Source organism: Dermacentor variabilis, chromosome 6, assembly GCF_050947875.1.
Source record: "Dermacentor variabilis isolate Ectoservices chromosome 6, ASM5094787v1, whole genome shotgun sequence".
In the NCBI taxonomy this organism is placed as follows: Eukaryota; Metazoa; Arthropoda; class Arachnida; order Ixodida; family Ixodidae; genus Dermacentor; species Dermacentor variabilis.
Genome location: NC_134573.1, coordinates 193095874 through 193113920, shown reverse-complemented (window position 1 = coordinate 193113920; position 18047 = coordinate 193095874). Strand labels below are relative to the sequence as shown.

The following is an 18047-nucleotide window of genomic DNA, read 5'->3' as shown; positions in this document are numbered from 1 at the left end:
CACAGCATGCACTATACATCAAGCGAATGATCAGCGGCCACTGTACCATGCCGATGTAAGCAAATGCACTGGTCGGTACTTTGGAATATCAGCAGCGTTCTTCTGGGAGAATCGTACGATTTATAAATCGACATAAAAGTGAAGAAAGCAGTGCTCCATGACCTCTTATAGTCAGCATGCGAAACATCCTTGAGAAAGGGCAAAACGTCTAAAATAGCAAGCAGCACATATCAAATTATTGTTAAGGTTACCCTCGGTCTTCATGTTCCAGCGTGATGAGTGTTGTACTAGGGATTGGTTCTTGTGGTGGTGGGCCAAATGCAAATGATGGCAATCCATGGCTATTAAATTCGTTGGAATCACAGCTGTCACTGTTTTACAGCTCTGAAAAGCTGGTGCAGCTGACATTTGTCACTCGAAGACTATGGTCTAGTGCAGTCACGCATCAGCGGAGCGTCTGCGCTTTGGTGCTTTCGTTCGCCATGCTGGCGTGCCCCTGTTTATATCATATGAACGGGTTCGCTCAACTGCATGGCAAGATTTAGTTTTAGCCCTTTCTTGCTTACTTAAAAGTGTTTTTGAATTTGTGGAGAAATTGTCAGACACGTGACAGCAGGTGTCCCAGGAACATAAATTTGTCATTACATTGATATGGTACAAAAAATAGCTGGAAGTTGCTCTTTAAAGGAGCCTTGCAACATAGTGCTCCATGACATCTTTTAGTGAGCAAAACTGAGAACAGGTTGGAGTGAGTGCAATGCCTTCCAATTGATATGCTCACAGAAATTTTTGAAAAAAACTAAGTAATAATATAGCTATAAAAATGTTTATGTTCCTCATTCCTCCTATGATAGCAATGGCCCACCTATTACATCTTTCCTTTGTGGCACACTTATGGTAACCCTAAGGGAATGGCATCTGACAAAAGTGCCCAAGAACGACAAAGGAACAGTGAAAGACCATTTGCTAGAAGATGGAGGGGTGTGCCTGTGCTCAAGCTTTTGCTCTAGACTTATGATTATGAACAATCATGCAATGAGTGATGTCTATGGGTTGTTCGGCAGGTCTACAATGTCATAGGCGAGGCATAATAGAGGGGATTGGAAAGCCATAGTAGAAAGATAAAGCAACTCATGAGGTGGTGAGCTTCCTGCTGCAAGCGGCGGAATAAGTTTGTATGTTCATGGCAGCATTTACTAAGGACTGCGAATCTTTTGCAGTGCCCATTTAACCACTTGTAGGTCTTTTAGTAAGGCATGCTGACGTAAGACTCACGTGAGAACAGCATTGTGAAAGATGCTCTCTATGTCTGGACAGCAGTACGATGAAGTTTGTTTCAGGGAACCTACAAGGATGGTGTCACCACCTGTATCATTGTTGTGTCTTACCGAGCCTCCACTCATGGTAGGAGTGGCCAGTTTGCTACTGCGGAAGTATGATTTACTAATATGCTTAATTTTATGTTCTTTGGTGCAAATCAACTTGCAGGCTGAGACTCTCGATCAATTTCAACCACCTGGGATTCTTTTAGCATGCAATTAAAGCTCGGTACAAAAGCATTTTTTTGTATTCTTCCCCCCTCTAAAATGCTATCTTTGCAGTCACGAACTGAATCTATGACACCATGTTCAGCAGCAGAGTGACACAGCCACCATACCAAGCACAAGGGCAGCACAGGTGTTCCAGGTTCAGAATGAATCTTTTCCACCAGACTGCCATAGGCCTTCTGGTCAACTGCTCTTGCAACATTGTAGCAAATTAATGTAAGCATAAATTGATACACTTAAACCTCGATATAAAGAAGTGCAATATAACGAAATTCTCTATATTAACTTTTCATAACCTCTTCTCTACAGAACACCATGTAATTAGAACCTCAATATAATGAAGTGTCAATGTATGCAATTTCAATATAACGAAATTTTGCTTCCGCAGCAAAGGAATGCCAAGACAAGAAATAGAAACTTCTGCAGATGCAGATGATCAAATGGTTGAATTACAATCAGCTGCATGCAAATGCACCTATCAAATTGCACGGCGCGCCAGGAGGAACTCCTGAAGTGAAGCTGCATCATGTTCCATGTAATGTGCAAGTGTGGCAAGATCCCATCATGCCCCGCGCACTTTATGCTTTAGGTGAGAGTGAAAGTGTGCAATGCGAGAAAGAAAGATGATGGCTTCGTGCACGAGTGCCACATCCCCGCGTGAGCAAAGGGAAAGAGAGGATGGAGATTGCGGTAATAGAGAGTTTCAGAATAGGGGCACCAAAAGTTTGGGGCCCTAAGGAGCTTTGCGGGTGTTAGCGTGTGGCACGAATGAGTGATGAGTTTTAGAATAGGGCTCTGCGTTTGCGGATAGCGCCTTGCACTTGCAGCGCCATTACAGTGTCAAAAAAAAGCTATTACCGTATATATGTGAAAATAAGATATACCATTTTATAATAAGAAGAGTAATTTTGACATACGTGTTTCTGCATTTAATCACAACTTAGAAGTTATTCTATTGGGAGAAAGCAATTACTTGCGGTTAGTTTTGAGTAACCAAATTTACGTGCCTTCACCAGCCAAGTTAAGCCATGTTGAGCCTACAAGCCATGAAATCAACAATCGAATTTGGAATCAGCGGCATCTAATGAATCAATCTTCATAACGCACGCTAGTGGAAAGAAAGCGAGGATCGCAGTCACTTCGCCTAGCTTGCGAACTTCACGCATTAGCACGAATCGAGCCCAGTTTGGCGCTTGGTTAGAGCCTTCGCTTTGATGGGTGCCACCCTGCATGTTGACGCAAAGCTTTTGGGGCAGCGTTTGGGGCTTCTGCTAAATCAGTGAAATAGCGTGCCCGATGCAAAACCAAAACACAGTTTGGGTCTTGCGCATGCGCAGCGGCTTCCGACACTATTTTGATGGGGCCCAAAACGTTTGGGGCCCTTATTCGAAAACTCTCTAATGTGATCAAGCGCACACGAGGAGTGGGGTGCGGGCCGAGGGGTGGGGGCAGGGAAAGTTGGTGCATATCGCGATTTCCAGCGCACTTTTCGGCCGTGACTGCATATGGCTGTAAGCGCGGCTGAGCACATACACAGCCGCGCACCTTGCTTTAGAGCTAATATGCCACATGTCCAAATAGTGGGTGTACTGAGACGGCGTGGCATCATGTAAGCTGTCCTCCCACGCATTTAGTGTGAAAGGTTGCGTAGTCTGGTGTTTCGGTGACCTGTTGAGCAAGAGGCAGACGAAGCATTCACTCCCCGCTACCGGCACTTTCCATGATAGCATCAACCCAGTGCGGGCGATGCTATCAACCGTGGGGGTGAAAGTGCATGCGAAAGCATGGTTGGCTTCGCTTAATTCGTACTGCTGATATGAACATATCGCCAACGTGGCATGAAACCGTACTATTTGTTGCGGACTCTCAAATTTATCAAAATTAATTGTTTCCACATTTAAATTAGCTTTTTTACATTGCCCGATTATTCGGAAAATTCTGCAGCCCCTTTGAGTGTAAGAAAAATCGATTGGCGACTGTACTTATTTGCAAAAAAGGTCTAATTTCAATGCAACGAAATTTCGATATAACAAAGCAAAGTGCTAATTTTCCTACTTTGTTATATCAAGGTTTAACTGTACGTCAAATTAGTCTGCTTCAGATGCTCTAACGGATACAGCTGACGGAACTGTGACACCTGCTTTTTGGTACAAGGTTACGGATTTGTAAACCTTATGCTTCTATACTTTTTTATACAAATATTTTTAAAACTATCCAAGGTCTAAATCACAATTCTGTTTTCTACAGTCACTAGAACTTAACATTCTTTCTTAAGTGCAACAAATTTTATTCAAATCTGTCCAGAGGTTGCCTCATAAAAGCATTTCTGCATTCTACATGCATTTTAATAGGCAGCATCTGAGTTGCCTTGGGAGCTAAAGCTTCTGCTCAAGTGTGCCCTGCAACACTCAAAGGAATGCTGGGCTGGTGTGCAGAGACCGAAACATTACCAGCAGCAATGATTAAATGAGAAATATCATGACAGCACACAGAATGAAACCGATATAAACACAGACTACTGGCGAAAGACAGAAAAGCTGGTCTCGCAGGCATACCTTTACCAGGATGAGCTTTAGGATTGCTAATATGCCAAATCCAAGTTGTTTGGTCTCCCAGGAAAAAATGCTCAGCCACACACACACAAAAAAGTGCACTTTTGAATTACATTTTGTCAAACTGCTTGCCTAGCTTTGCTGAATCTCTTCATATTGAGTACTACATTCCCATTGTGGTAAGCCACAGAAGTCGCTGAAAGTGCATGCTCACCTGAGTGCCACCATTAAGAAGGACTGTGACTGTTTCGCCGCCAATGTCGACGATCCGTCCCAGCTTGAAGCCCTCCTGCTCATCAGGGGCCCACACCAGGCCAGAATCCACAGCCAGCATGGTGCCCACAGGTGGCAGCTGTATGCCAAAAGAAAGCAGCTTCGCAAACTTTGAAACCACGACGATTTGTAAGTGATGAGATGCAAGCCGCTGGACAAACTACATGCACTCAAGAAATGAGAGAAATGGTTGCTGTACAGATTAAAAGATAACAAAATGTTGCAACATATTTTTGCATATTTTCATACAACAGATTTTACATGTGCTTTCTTAGAAAAAAAAAAGACAGAAAGAGAGAGAGAGAGAGAAAGATAAAAAAGGCCTCCAATTTTATAAATTAGAATTTTCAAAGTTTTACTTATAATCAAACCATAGAACAGTTTGATTCCCCAGACAGACAAATTTTTCTTTTAATGGCAAAGATTTGTTTCTTAGAAATCTGTAGAGGTTTCCTTTGTCGCTCTGTGCAACGCTTTGGTGGGTGGATGACAATTTTTTCTTTAGCAAGATCTGTAATGGAGGCGAGACTGATGCTTGACGACAACAAACTACAATTCTTCTTATTCACAGGAAACGAACCCTTTAACCTTGAAAGCTAAGCAGCGGTACAATGTTCCCGCAGGCTGAAGACCGACACATGTAATTTCCATGTACTAAATTAAAAATGTAGACTGGACATGCCCAGCTAATATCGCATGCTTTCCGATGTGTCTTACTATTGTGCAGAGGTCACACCCTGATGCCACAGTTGGTTTTATTTTCTCCGTTTGGTGCTACAAGATTGTGGCTTGCATCACTTGCTCCGTTGGTGGAACTTGGGCAGTGCCAATGCGGGATACCTTACAACTTCAGTCTTTCTTTCATTTCCTGTCAACAAGCCAATGTGCTATCACTTAAATATAAAGGACCAGAAAAAAACTTGTGCGATTGTTTTGTTGATGTTCCACTGCCACTTTCTAGGAATAAGGACTGCCTTAACTACCGGTTCACTTCAGTTTCAATTCCAGTTTCTGAGAACAGGGTAACTTCATCTTTTCATGCTGAGGGATGATTCAAAACTTTCTTTTCCAGGACATTATTGCATTCAAAACACTCCCACAGGAAGCCCTGCCCAACAAAGACGACATGCTGAAATAGCAGCTGTGAAAGTGTTTTCACTTCAGCAATAAAAAACATTTCTTGGCCCATAGGAAACAGACACGCCCAAATGGGTGCAGCCTGTCTGCAGCTGTGGACAGTTTATCTGAAGTATCAAGCGGTTCCAAACCTTACATAATAATTTTATACCCTCTGCAAGCTGTTAAAGAAACACTGTGCCAAATGATGGTGAGCTATTGCGGATGCTTTTGCTGCAGCAATACCAAGTTCCAAAAGGCGCTCTCCATTAATAATTACCACTAAAATGTGATTATTCTATCCATGGAGCTTGACGTGAAGCCAAACACAAGCGGGTGCTGTAGCATCCCCATGAACTATGACCACCTGTAGCTCTTTGAACTGGTGCACCAAATGCCCGGTACGCAAGTGCATTCCACTCCCACTGGAATGCAGCATTGAACAAGGAACTTACAAGGCGACTCTACACTGGGAACTTCAAACATGTTTGGGGTGACATCGGTATAGTGATCAAAAAGAGTGTGCCTCCAGGAACAAGTGTGGAGAATGGAGATCCAACATCAAATTTAATGCATTAAGATTATATCTGAATTCAGGTGCGAAATGCTTCTCAACATTCATCTGTGACCCAATATACTATGAGTTCTGTGCAACAAAGGAAACCCCCAATGCACATGGACCACTGCACAGAACTTTAGCTGATGACTTTCAGTCATAAGAAAGGTCACTAGCAGCAACAGGCCCGCATGTGCATGAAAAATGTGGGTTACATTCACATACAACATGAATGAATTGAGAAAATTATGTTGATGTCAAAACACACAAGCATAGCCCAGAACATTAACCCTTTCCGTGCCAAGGACGTCGAGACGTTTTCTTCAATACATGCTAGTGATGTCACATTTCTCATGGTCTATAGAGATTTCCTTTCCTTTACCAAGTGCCACAGGTGAGTGGAAGTCGTTTTATCGTTTTGATACAAATTCTGTGCTTCTATATGGAGCCAGCTTTCTAGGAAAGTTATCTTTTTGCAGTTGCAGTTGGTGGAAACACAGCGAATATCTGGGTCCCCTCGGTTTTAAATGACAGAGTAAAGTTAGGTGGCTGTAGCAATGATGGCCGCCTTTTTCAATGCCAGAATCGTGGTCTATTTGGACGTTTCTTCACCTTGCAAGTAAACAATTAAGTCCTGGAAAGCTGCAAGGAGTTGTGTTTGGAGCTGCAACTTAGTGCTGATGATTGCAGGGAAGAGTTTGGGCCTCTGGCGGTCTCTATCCAGTTGACACAGCTTGGCAAAAACGCTTTGCTGTCAGCACCCCAGTAATTTCCCTTCCTCACAGTGGCAAGAATAATGGAATGCATGGAGGACCACAATAGCATGTGATTGACAATTGAAAAATATCGAGCTTCATTATATTCCCTGTTTGTGTGGCCATAGTTATATGCAACTCACTAACATCAAAGAATTGAGTAACATGCAGAAAATAAGAAATGAAATAATGAAAGCCATTCACAATGAATCAGTAATAAAGAAATCTTAGAAATTTTGGTGCTATTCTACCCCCTCCCTAAAAAAAAAAAAAGAAAAATGGCACAGAAAGAGTTACACATGCTCCGTTAAAGTAATTCAGGACATAATACTGAACTCCAAGTGCAACGTCACTGCTTCAACTAAAGGCAACATCTCAAAACTGGTTTTCTACATTTTCCTTCTTTTTTAATCAACTGCCGTTGTCTTCCAAAAAAACGTATGAAACAGCAATGTACAATTGTTGTTTTGACTGAAACGACAAATTTGGAACAAATACACTTACTCCGCTTGTTTTGGGCGACTACCGAGCAGGCGGTACCGCTCGACAAGTTTTCAGGCGGCTATCTTTGCTTACGCAGTTACTATCAGTAGCAGTGACGCAAAGACAGCATTACATGGCCGTTCGAGTGTTTCGAGACGCGCTAACATATGGGTGCTAGTCGCACAAACGTTGTTGACCCCCTGTGGTCTAAACAAGCGTCTCGCAACGTAAACGCGCGCTCAACTGCGCGGCGGTGTGGATTAAGTAGAAGATCCCCGCTGCAGAAAAGCCCCGCCGCGAACTTCTTTCCCGACACGCGCAACCTTGCTCCCGATCTTTAATAATGATCGCAAGTCGGAAGTGATATAGCTGGCGGCGAATGGCACGTCGCCCGGATCACAGACCATGGGTATTACCACATAAAGAGCAGCCCCTTCGCCGCGACGACAGTAAACGGACTCGAATGAATCGTGCCGTTCACTACTCAGCCACGCAGCTTTGTCTGCTACCCGTCGCCGTTCGCAGAATGCGCGTGCCTTCCATGCGTGACGCTACATCATAGACACGAAGGAAACGAAAATCCGCGGGGCGTCTGTAACGCCGCTAGTCTAGGCTTCTTCGGCGAAATAAACACATGCACGAATGTGCTAGCTACAATAACAGAAGGCCACGGCACTGCGCCACAGAGCATTAGCACCTGCAGAACGCGTCAACGGAGCGCTCCGTCAAGCCACCCCAGCCCAAACACGCTTCCACCTGTAGCGTGCGGGAGTATGTCAGCCTCGCTTTTACGCAAGTGTGCAATATACCAACCCCGGGGCGATCCGTTCCCATCACTCCCTTTTCAAATGCCCGGGACATCTCTTGCTAAACGCCGTTCAGCATTTCTTGTTTTAGCAGCGACAAAAATATGCCCGCACCATTGGAGACATGGCATCGTGCAGTAGCGTGTAGCACGCTGCTCGATTTAGTTGTTCCTTCACCTACGCTACCAACTGATACACTCTGCACAGAGTTCTACGAGTGAATCACAAATACTAATGCGAAAATGGTTTGTTAAATGGCAACAGTTAACTTCTTGCTATTCTTTTTTTCTCGTTATTTAGGCGACCGCACGTAGGAAGGCCAACGGTGCAAACCGTAACCGGATACAAAAAAAAAAAGGAAAAAGGCAATGCCATATCCGCAAACATTAAGCACGAAAGAAGCTCAAGAATGAAAGTTTCATATATATTTACTCACCACAGCGCTAGTCGCAGAAGCCACAGCGGCCACAACTGATGAACGATTGCTGCCGAAGGCAGACGAACAACAAATGGACGTACGGACAAGCGCTCGCGTGGATTGGGCTTGACGCATAGAATGAAAAACCAACTTGCTTGCTGTGGGCTAGAGTTTACTAGCTAAAGTATGGTCCAGTGGAAAACGCCGCTCTCTCGCTGAGGCGCCGCGTGTGGAAAAAGTTTGCGAGGGCGCTGCGAGCGAATTAAATATAAGGTCCCTCTATTAACTGGATAGGTGTGGAGACGCGCTTCGTGGCATATTCGACGTAATTTCGCAGCGGGCCCTGAGACCGATTGCGCGCGTGAGCTCTTACAATAGTGCTTTATTTCCGCTGCAAATTTTGATTAACAAATTTTTGCCACGTATATATATATTATACAGCACGACGTCCACAATTTTGCTGTCGTTCGCTACTGCGTCGTCTGCTAGCGAGCGCGCGTTCGTTGCGAGGACGCTGATGGACGACCAGCTTTTCTTGCAAAAAGTATGTGCAGTAAATTTTTTTATGGCTTCACTTGAATTGGTGCGCCCGCGACTGTTGTCATCTGGTACCAATTGTAGTTTTAGCCAGGTGAATTGCTGTTTTTAACATTGTTTTCTAAATGTAAAACCTAACTTTTGCCACAGAGGCCGCCTATCTGCAACATGAAGCTACGTAAGAGAACGTTATTGATATCGTATCATCTGACGTCCTTTTCTTGTTGGTGGAATATTGATCAGGGACAATGATCAAAGAAAACAATATTATAGTGAAATAAACTAGGTTCATTAACTGCGCGGCGCGAAGAGATGTTTATGACGAGTGTACTTCTAGGTAAATCTAAGGATACGACGTATTGGGGGCGAGGAGTTACTCTAGTCGCCATCCGTCGGAAGCGCCTCCCTTGCGTAGTATGAGGGATCACGCGGCGCGCTCCTCATAAGTTTCGCTTACGGCGCTCAATAATAACACAACACGGCAGCCCTCCTGGACATTTATGTAGGTACTCTCAAAACGAGGGAAGTTTTTGACTGTCGATATAATAGTCTTGGGTAAACTGAAAGCACATAATCGTTTACAGACGCTATCTCTTTAGCGAATACGCAAGTGAACGCCACTACGCGCGGTCGCCGCAATGGAGTCTCCCGAACCGGCTTGTTGCGTGAAAGGTAGGCAAACTCTGTAAGTAAACTATGCGAAATATGTTCTTATAGTGAGCTGTCTGTATAACCAAATGGGGCATAACAGAATGAAGCCTCAATGCAGCGATCGCAGGGGTTTGCAGCGACCGACTGCGCGTCTGGATGCATGTCCGCGCACAATGTTTTGCTTTCGCTGTGAGCGCGTTTTCGCAACATGCCGTGAGCTTTAAGACGCAGCATACGAGCATTTGATAGCACACCAGCAACCACTGTTGCGTGGATGGTACCAAAACTGTTTAAAAATAATTTCGTTATAGCTACTTCGACGCCTATACGGCGACTAGTCGCCGTATAGGCGTCGAAGTCTCTATAACGAAATTATGCAGGCTGTGAAACGAAAAATGCAAGCTGTGCGGAGCCCGACACTTCACTGCTGCCAAGGAGTGCAAGCAGAGGTACCAGACGCCGTACCTCGTCAGACGCAGGCGCGGGGACCGATCCCGAACCAATAGAAGCAAGTCTCCGGCCCTCGCCATGGCGAGCGACCACTCCTGGCCGTCGTCGGTCGCTCCGCGGCTCGCAGGAGCTCTAGATCCAGGAGCCCCTCTCCGCCTTCCGGACGCCGTTCCAGGTCTAGGGGCAGATCCATGTCCAGGGGCAGATCCGGAAGCCGCTCCAGGAGCCTCTCTGTCTCCAGGGCCCGGTATGGGTCCAGTGCCGGCCAGCAGAGTGTTAGATACGGGACCTTTTCCTGAGCCTACTTCGAGTTCACCAGACAACATCGAATCGCGTCACAGGTAATTAAGGAGCGCAGAAGCACATTTACCACGTTCCCGAGGCGCCGCACGTCCAAACAAGTCGGCGTCCCCCACCTCGTGCGCCGCAGGTGGAGCTATTCACTGCTTGACTCTTCCCGAAAGTGTAGCGGGATCCTGGCATGGTTCCAGGTAACGTGGGTCCCAAGGCAAGACGGCTGTAATACACCGTGAAGCCCTGGCAGCAATCACCCATCCGCCTTTGTGAAGGCAGTTGCAAGCCAGGAAGACAATACCGCAGAGAGAAGTAAGCCCTCGGACAACTGGGGCCCAAGGAGCGACCCTCTGCGCCCGGTGGGACACAATCGCACGAGCGCCTACCATTGGCCGAAAATGACGCCACCTGGCGGGCTCGCCGATTGGCCGAACATGACGTGACTTCGAGACACCGAAAGGGTTAAAAACCAGAGACCGGGAGCAGCAAGAGAGCATTCCTTGATTCATCTCTTTCGAGCTTCTTGCCACGGCCCGCAGCGTCCGAGTTGCTGCCGGCCCGTAATGACTTTTATGACTGTTAATTTCTTTGTACTCTCACTGTAAATGCTGTAAATAAACCTCCAGTTTTCATCTCTAAGTCCTCCTCAACCTCGGCCAACTCCCGCACCCAACGGCAAGGTCCAAAAATTTGGGGTACAGCAATTGGGATTGTGCTCCAGATCCAACAAGAGGAAGAGAAAGTCGACCCTGTCGTGGGCAGATATGGTTGCTGGCGGCGCCGAAGCGAGACCCTCCCGGGGCCCACGCGACCCGCTTCCAGAGCAAGCCAGGGACAACGAGGTAGCGTGCCTTCAGAAGGAAAACGCGGACTTAAATGAAGTGGTCAGAAAGATGGCTAGCGATATGACAGAGATAAAGAAATTGGTAATTAGTCAGAGTGCTTCGGCCAACGCGTCGGCGCCGACCGCCACAGAAGCACCAGTTCCGGCCTGCGACTCGGCAGAGGCCGCCAAGCGTAGGGCAGTTTCCAGTAGGGAAGATTCAGATTCGCAAAATAATGAGATCAAAGGCATGTTGGCCACGCTCACTAAGAGCGTGCAGCAGTTACAGCAAGGCGTAGCACAGGTGCAAGCCGCCCTAGGAGACCGGAAGAGAGGCCTAGGCGCACTGCCCGATCGCATGGACGCTCTCGAGCGTCTGGTGATCCCAAATAATACGTCCGTAACTCCGATGCAGGTCGTTGTTCCGAGCGCGTCGGGGACTCAAATCAGGGCTAGGAGCCCATCGGCGAGCCACAAGGGGGGGGGCACTTTTTACGTGCACCTGTGCTTCCTGCGGGTACCCCAGACAATTTATTTAATCATGGATAGTCCCAAAGAGGAGTTCAAAATTTGGCAATGGAACTGCAGCGGGTGCTCCAATAAGAGGGCTCCGTTTCAGCAATATCAATATTGCAATAGAATATCAATATTAGGTCATCATCATCATCATCAGCCTGGTTACGCCCACTGCAGGGCAAAGGCCTCTCCCATACTTCTCCAACAACCCCGGTCATGTACTAATTGTGGCCATGTCGTCCTTGCAAACTTCTTAATCTCATCCGCCCACCTAACTTTCTGCCGCCCCCTGCTACGCTTCCCTTCCCTTGGAATCCACTCCGTAACCCTTAATGACCATCGGTTATCTTCCCTCCTCATTACATGTCCTGCCCATGTCTAATTCTTTTTCTTGATTTCAACTAAGATGTCATTATCTCGCGTTTGTTCCCTCACCCAATGTGCTCTTTTCTTCTCCCTTAACGCTACACCCACCATTCTTCTTTCCATGGCTCGTTGCGTCGTCCTCAATTTAAGTAGAATCCTTTTCGTAAGCCTCCAGGTTTCTGCCCCGTAGGTGAGTACTGGTAAGACACAGCTATTATACACTTTCTCTTGAGGGATAATTAATGGCAACCTGCTGTTCATGATCTGAGAATGTCTGCCAAACGCACCCCAGCCCATTCTTATTCTTCTGATTATTTCCGTCTCATGATCCGGATCCGCCGTCACAACCTGCTCTAAGTAGATGTATTCCCTTACCACTTCCACTGTCTGGCTACCTATCGTAAAGTGCTGTTCTCTTCCGAGACTGTTAATGCTTTAGTTTTATGCAGATTAATTTTTAGACCCACTCTTCTGCTTTGCCTCTCCAGGTCAGTGAACATGCATTGCAATTGGTCCCCTGAGTTACTAAGCAAGGCAATATCATCAGCGAATCGCAAGTTAATAAAGTATTCTTCATTAACTTTTATCCCCAATTCTTCAATCCAGGTCTCTGAATACCTCCTGTAAACACGCTGTGAATAGCATTGGAGAGATCGTATCTCCCTGCCTGACGCCTTTATTGGGATTTTGTTGCTTTCTTTATGGAGGACTACGGTGGCTGTGGAGCCGCTATAGATATCTTTCAGTATTTTTAAATACGGCTCGTCTACACCCTATATTTTAGGTCGTTCCCTACCAAACCACAAGTAACAGCATTACAGGAAACCCTCGTCTCTGCCGCATCCCTCTGTGCTTATCGTGACGTCTCCGTGCAGCCCGAAGGTCGGGGAGTATGCACGTTAGTTGACAGGAGGTTTACACACGTGTCTCACGACCTGAAGATGGCGAGTTGCAAGGTCGAATACGTCATGGCGGAGGTTCTGCTCAACACGAGACAACGCAACCAGCGGAGAAACAGCGTGTTTAAACTAAACATCTACAGAAATCCTAGGGACTCGCGACAGCAGTTCAAAACGATACTCAAGAAGTCAGTCGACCTGGCCGGCACCCGTCCCCTGGTCGTCGTCGGAGATTTCAACGCACCGTACGGAGTGTGGTGGTACGTCTACGACACGAGCAAGGACGGGGTCTGTGGCAGAACGCCAACGAAATGGACCTCACGCTCATCACGGACAAGGCGTTCCCCACCCGAATCGGCAATTCGGTGACCCGGGGCACCACGCGCGATCTGGCGTTCGTGAAGAACGTCGAGGGAGCCGAGTGAAGTAACACCGCAATAAATTTTGGTAGAGACCATTACGTGCTCGAGACCCGCTTCGAAGTCGGCCGAAGTAAATCCAGAGAATTCACTGTTACGGACTGGGACCTTTTTCGCAAGCTCCGCGGCAACGACAGCTCACCTCTCCCCAAATAACTGGAAGATTGGTGCGAGCGAATCAAGAGGGTCGCCGAGTCATCCACTAAGAAGATCCTCAGCGACTTGGAGGTAGAGTAGATGGACAGCAGGCTAGCCCATCTGATCGAAGCCAAGCAGGCGCTGCTTATAAGATGGAAGGGACGAAGGTTTAACTGAAGATTGAGGAAAAAGAACTCCGAGCTTAACAAGGCCATCGAAGGTAACTGTCGGACGCTCGGCAAGCAGCAATGGGACGAGGTCTGTGACTCGATCGACGGGAAGATGCGTAACGGCAAGTCCTGGGGTATGCTAAAACATCTCCTCGACGAGGGCAGCACCAGATCCAGTCAGAGACACACGCTCGCCAGAGCCCTGCACGAAGCTACCACATCCTGTTCCGGGGACGAGCTGGTTGCCAAGCTCATGGAGAAGTACCTTCCCCTAAAGCATCGGAAACGACCAGAACCGGTTTCCCGACTACCTCGGCCCAGCCCGTCCGGAATTGGACGAAGACTTCACCGTGGGGAAATTAGGCAAGTCATTTTTGCTCTCAACGCCAAGTGTGCGCCAGGTACCGCCAGAATCAGCAACAAGCTGCTGCGGAACCTTGTCGACCGTTCGATCGGATACGTCACCGAGAAGATGAACGAGATGTGGAAAAACGGCAGCGTACCAGAGCAATAGAAGACCGCCAACGTCATCCTGACCCCCAAACCCGGCAAAGCTCCGAACGTGGGCAACCTCCGACCCATCTCTCTCACCTCCTGCGTCGGGGAAGTGGCGGAGCACGTCGTCCTCAACAGGATAAACAGATATCTCGAAGAGAACAGCATCTATACTGACAACATGATTGGCTTCCGTGCCGGCACCTCGTCGTAGGACGCCATGAAGATGCTCAAACATCAAATCATCGACGGCAGTACCAGGGACACCAGGGCCCTGCTCGGACTCGACCTCGAGAAAGCGTTTGACAACGTTCTCCACGAATACATTCTGGCCTCCGTCGCAGACCTCGAGCTGGGCCCCAGACTATATAACTACGTCCGTTCGTTCCTGACGACCCGCCGTGGTTGCTCAGTGGCTATGGTGTTGGGCTGCTGAGCACAAGGTCGCGGGATCGAATCCCGGCCACGGCGGCCGCATTTCGATGGGGGCGAAATGCGAAAACACCCGTGTGCTTAGATTTAGGTGCACGTTAAAGAACCCCAGGTGGTCAAAATTTCCGGAGTCCTCCACTACGGCGTGCCTCATAATCAGAAAGTGGTTTTGGCACGTAAAACCCCAAATATTATTATTATCGTTCCTGACGGGGGGAAAGCGAAGCTGCGGATCGGCGACTCTGCCTCCGAGGAGGTGCTCCTGGGCCGACAGGGCACGCCGCAAGGCTCGTTCATTTCGCCTGCTCTCTTCAACACCTCCGTGATCGGCCTCTCGAGGAGTCTGGCCCAAGTTGAAGGTATCAAACGCACCATCTACGCCGACGACATCACGATCACCGGCGGTAGCGAAGGGCAAGTGGAAAGCGCCATGCAAGAGGCGGTGGACGTCACGGAGCAGTACGTGCCACCCACCAGACTCAGATGCTCCCCGACCAACTCTGAGCTTCTGCTTTATAGAAAAGACAAAGGCCGCAGACCCAAGGGCTGGAAACTGGTCTCGGAAAGTGACATTCACCTGTTCACTCGGAGCGGTGGCTCGATACCCAGGGTCGACACCATCAGAGTCCTGGGTATGTTCATCGAATCACGCGGCGGCAACGGCACTGCCGGCTGCAACGGCACTCGTACGAAGGGTCACGAACAGACATCGTGGCCTCAAGGAGAACAACCTGCTTCAGCTCATCAACGTCGTTGTGTTGTGTCACTTCACCTACACGGTGGCCATGCACAACTGGCTCAGAGCTGAGCGGGAAAAGCTTAATGCCCTCATTAGAAAATTCGTCAAGAGAGCCATCAGGCTGCCCGTCAGAACACATACCGAGGACCTCCTTCAGCTCGGCATGCACAACACCACGGAGGAGATAGCCGAGGCTCAGGAACGGGCCCAGCTAAGTCGGCTGTCCACCACGCCGGCCGGCAGGCGTATCCTCGAGGAGATCGGACTCGCTCTACCAAGAACTTGGCTGAAAACAACCAAATCCCCAGAGAAATAGGGGAGACGATCGTGGCCGCCCCTTTGCCCCGCAACGTTCATCCCGTTCACAACGCAGGTCGTCGCAAGGCAAGAGCATTGAATATACTGAAGCAAATAAACAAGGACAAGATCGAAGCAAGCTTCATGGACGCAACTGCATACCAAGACGGCAAGGCTCTTGCGGTTTCCGTCGTGGACACGCTGGGCAAAGTCATCAACTGTGCTTCCATCCGGACGACGAACCCCGAGGTGGCCGAGCAAGTGGCCATTGCACTCGCCATGCAAGACGGTCGGAGAGAAAGGGTGTATAGCGATTCGAAAGTGGCCGTCAGTGCATTCCAGAAAGGCCGGGTAGCCCGGCAGGCAATTCAAATTCTGAAAGGCGCCAAACACGGTGAACTGAGTTCCGTTGTCTGTCACAATGGTTCTTGGTATGCCCAGCCTCCTGAAGATTTCACGCAAGGATATTACTGTCGATTGCGCTGTGACATGACGCTCTGGAATTGTTTCGATTCATTTCGAATGTGAATCTATAGCCACTAGGATCATGATGTTATTCACTGGAACAGCATAACCCAAATGAACACGTGACCAATTCTCGTGCGTTAGTGGCCAGCTTACTGGTATTTTTGCCGGTGGCATTGCGCTTGCTTGTCGGCATGTAGTACAAGTCCTACTGATTTGTTTGATAGCTCCATCGATGCCGGGCCACCACACGACCGCACAGGCCAATGCCTTCATTGCACACATTCCCTGGTGCGTCTCATGCAGGAATTGCAGCATGTCACCACGAGCAGCCTCGGGAATCACGACTCTGTGACCCAAGTAAATGAGACCTTCGTAAACGGTTAGCTCACTCTTTCGTGCGATGTATGGGTCAAACCGCGGATGGATGCTTTTCGCTCCTTTGGCCAACCATGAAGCACGTAGGACTTGACATTTCTAAGTACTTGATCTTTCGCGGTCAACTGTCTCATTGCTTGCGACGAAAGAGGCGTTTCATCCAGCTGCTGCAGCGAGTCCACGTCCTCGGGTAGCTCCTCTGATGTGTCCTTGGTGGTTTCTAGAGGAAGCCGACAGAGTGCGTTTGCATCAAGGTTGTCCGAGCCAGGTTTGTACTCTATCTTGTACTGGTATGCTCCGAGCAGCAAGGACCAACGCTGAATTCTTGCGGCAGCCATGATGGGCGTGGGACGATCTTCGCGAAATAGACCCACCAGCGGCTTGTGATCTGTGATCAAGGTGAATGTTCTTCCCTGTAGGTAGTCCCGAAACTTTGATACCCCGAACACTAGGGCCAACGCTTCACGCTCCAGTTGGGAATAATTCCTTTCCGCTTTGCTAGTCTTCCAGAACGAAAACCTATAGGCTTGTCAATGTTGCCAATGCGATGGGACAGTACCGCTCCGATTCCGTTGGGTGACGTATCGCACTCCAAGCGCAGCGACAGTGAGGGATCGAAGTGAATGAGCATTTTGGCATTGCATAAAGCGTTTTTTGACTTCGGAAACACTTCCCGTTGTTGACAGCCCCAATTCCAGCGACGTTCTTTGGTTAGCAAATCGCAGAGCGGTGATAACAGACTGGCCATATTGGGAAGGAACTTTCTGCAATACGTGAGAAGACCCAAGTAGGAACGCAGTTGGCTCACGTTCTTAGGTGTTGGCGCCTTCATGATAGCATCCATGTTCTTCTCCAGAGGTTGCAGCCCTCCAGTACTGATCTTGTGGCCAAGATACGAAACCTCAGGCATCCTGAAGGTGCACTTGTCCTTCCTTAGCTTGACGCCGTACTCTCGAAAGCGCTGGAGAACTGCCTCGAGGTTCTTTCCGCCGCCATCCTGGGCAACCAGAACGTCGTCCAAGCATGCCTGGACTCCCGGCAAGCCGTTCAGGACGCTGTCCATTAATCGCTGGAAGATAGCTGAGGCAGAAGGCACACCACATGGCAGGCGATTAAAGCAGAATAATCCCCGGTGTGTGTTAACGACCGTCAGCTTCTTTGACTGCTCATCCAGGGGAACCTGGTTGTAGGCGTCTCGAAGGTCCAATGTGTTGTAAATGTCACCCTCGTGCAGTGCAGCAAAAAGGTCATTGATTACCGGTAGTGGGTACTGCTCCGTCACACAGCTGGCATTTACCGTTAGCTTGTAATCGCCACACAATCGAACTGTTCCGTCTTTCTTCATTACCGGAACTATCGGCGTCGCCAACTCCGAGTGAGCCACCGGGGACAGTACTCCGGATTATACAAGCCTGTACAGCTCGTTAGAAACCTTTTCTCGCATTGCATATGGAAGTGGCCGGCTTTGAAGA

The 18047-nt window shown here is 48.3% G+C and overlaps 1 protein-coding gene across 5 annotated transcripts in view; it reads right to left on the bottom strand.

Moving 5' to 3' along the window:
- The window catches only part of jar (Myosin heavy chain 95F jaguar), a 195068-nt gene extending 186397 nt beyond the window's left edge, over positions 1 to 8671 (bottom strand). For 2 of the 5 annotated variants that reach the window (XM_075697232.1, XM_075697235.1), the window contains exons 1-2: positions 8525 to 8650; positions 4314 to 4472 (exon numbers count right to left, since the gene is read on the bottom strand). In XM_075697232.1, the coding sequence (XP_075553347.1) occupies positions 4314 to 4472; positions 8525 to 8641 (276 nt within the window). In that variant the 5' untranslated portion in view covers positions 8642 to 8650. Of the gene's footprint in view, positions 1 to 4313; positions 4473 to 8095; positions 8159 to 8524 lie in introns of those variants that run through there. The other 3 variants (XM_075697233.1, XM_075697236.1, XM_075697234.1) reach the window with 3 other exon arrangements.
- Between the last annotated feature and the right edge of the window lie 9376 nt (positions 8672 to 18047).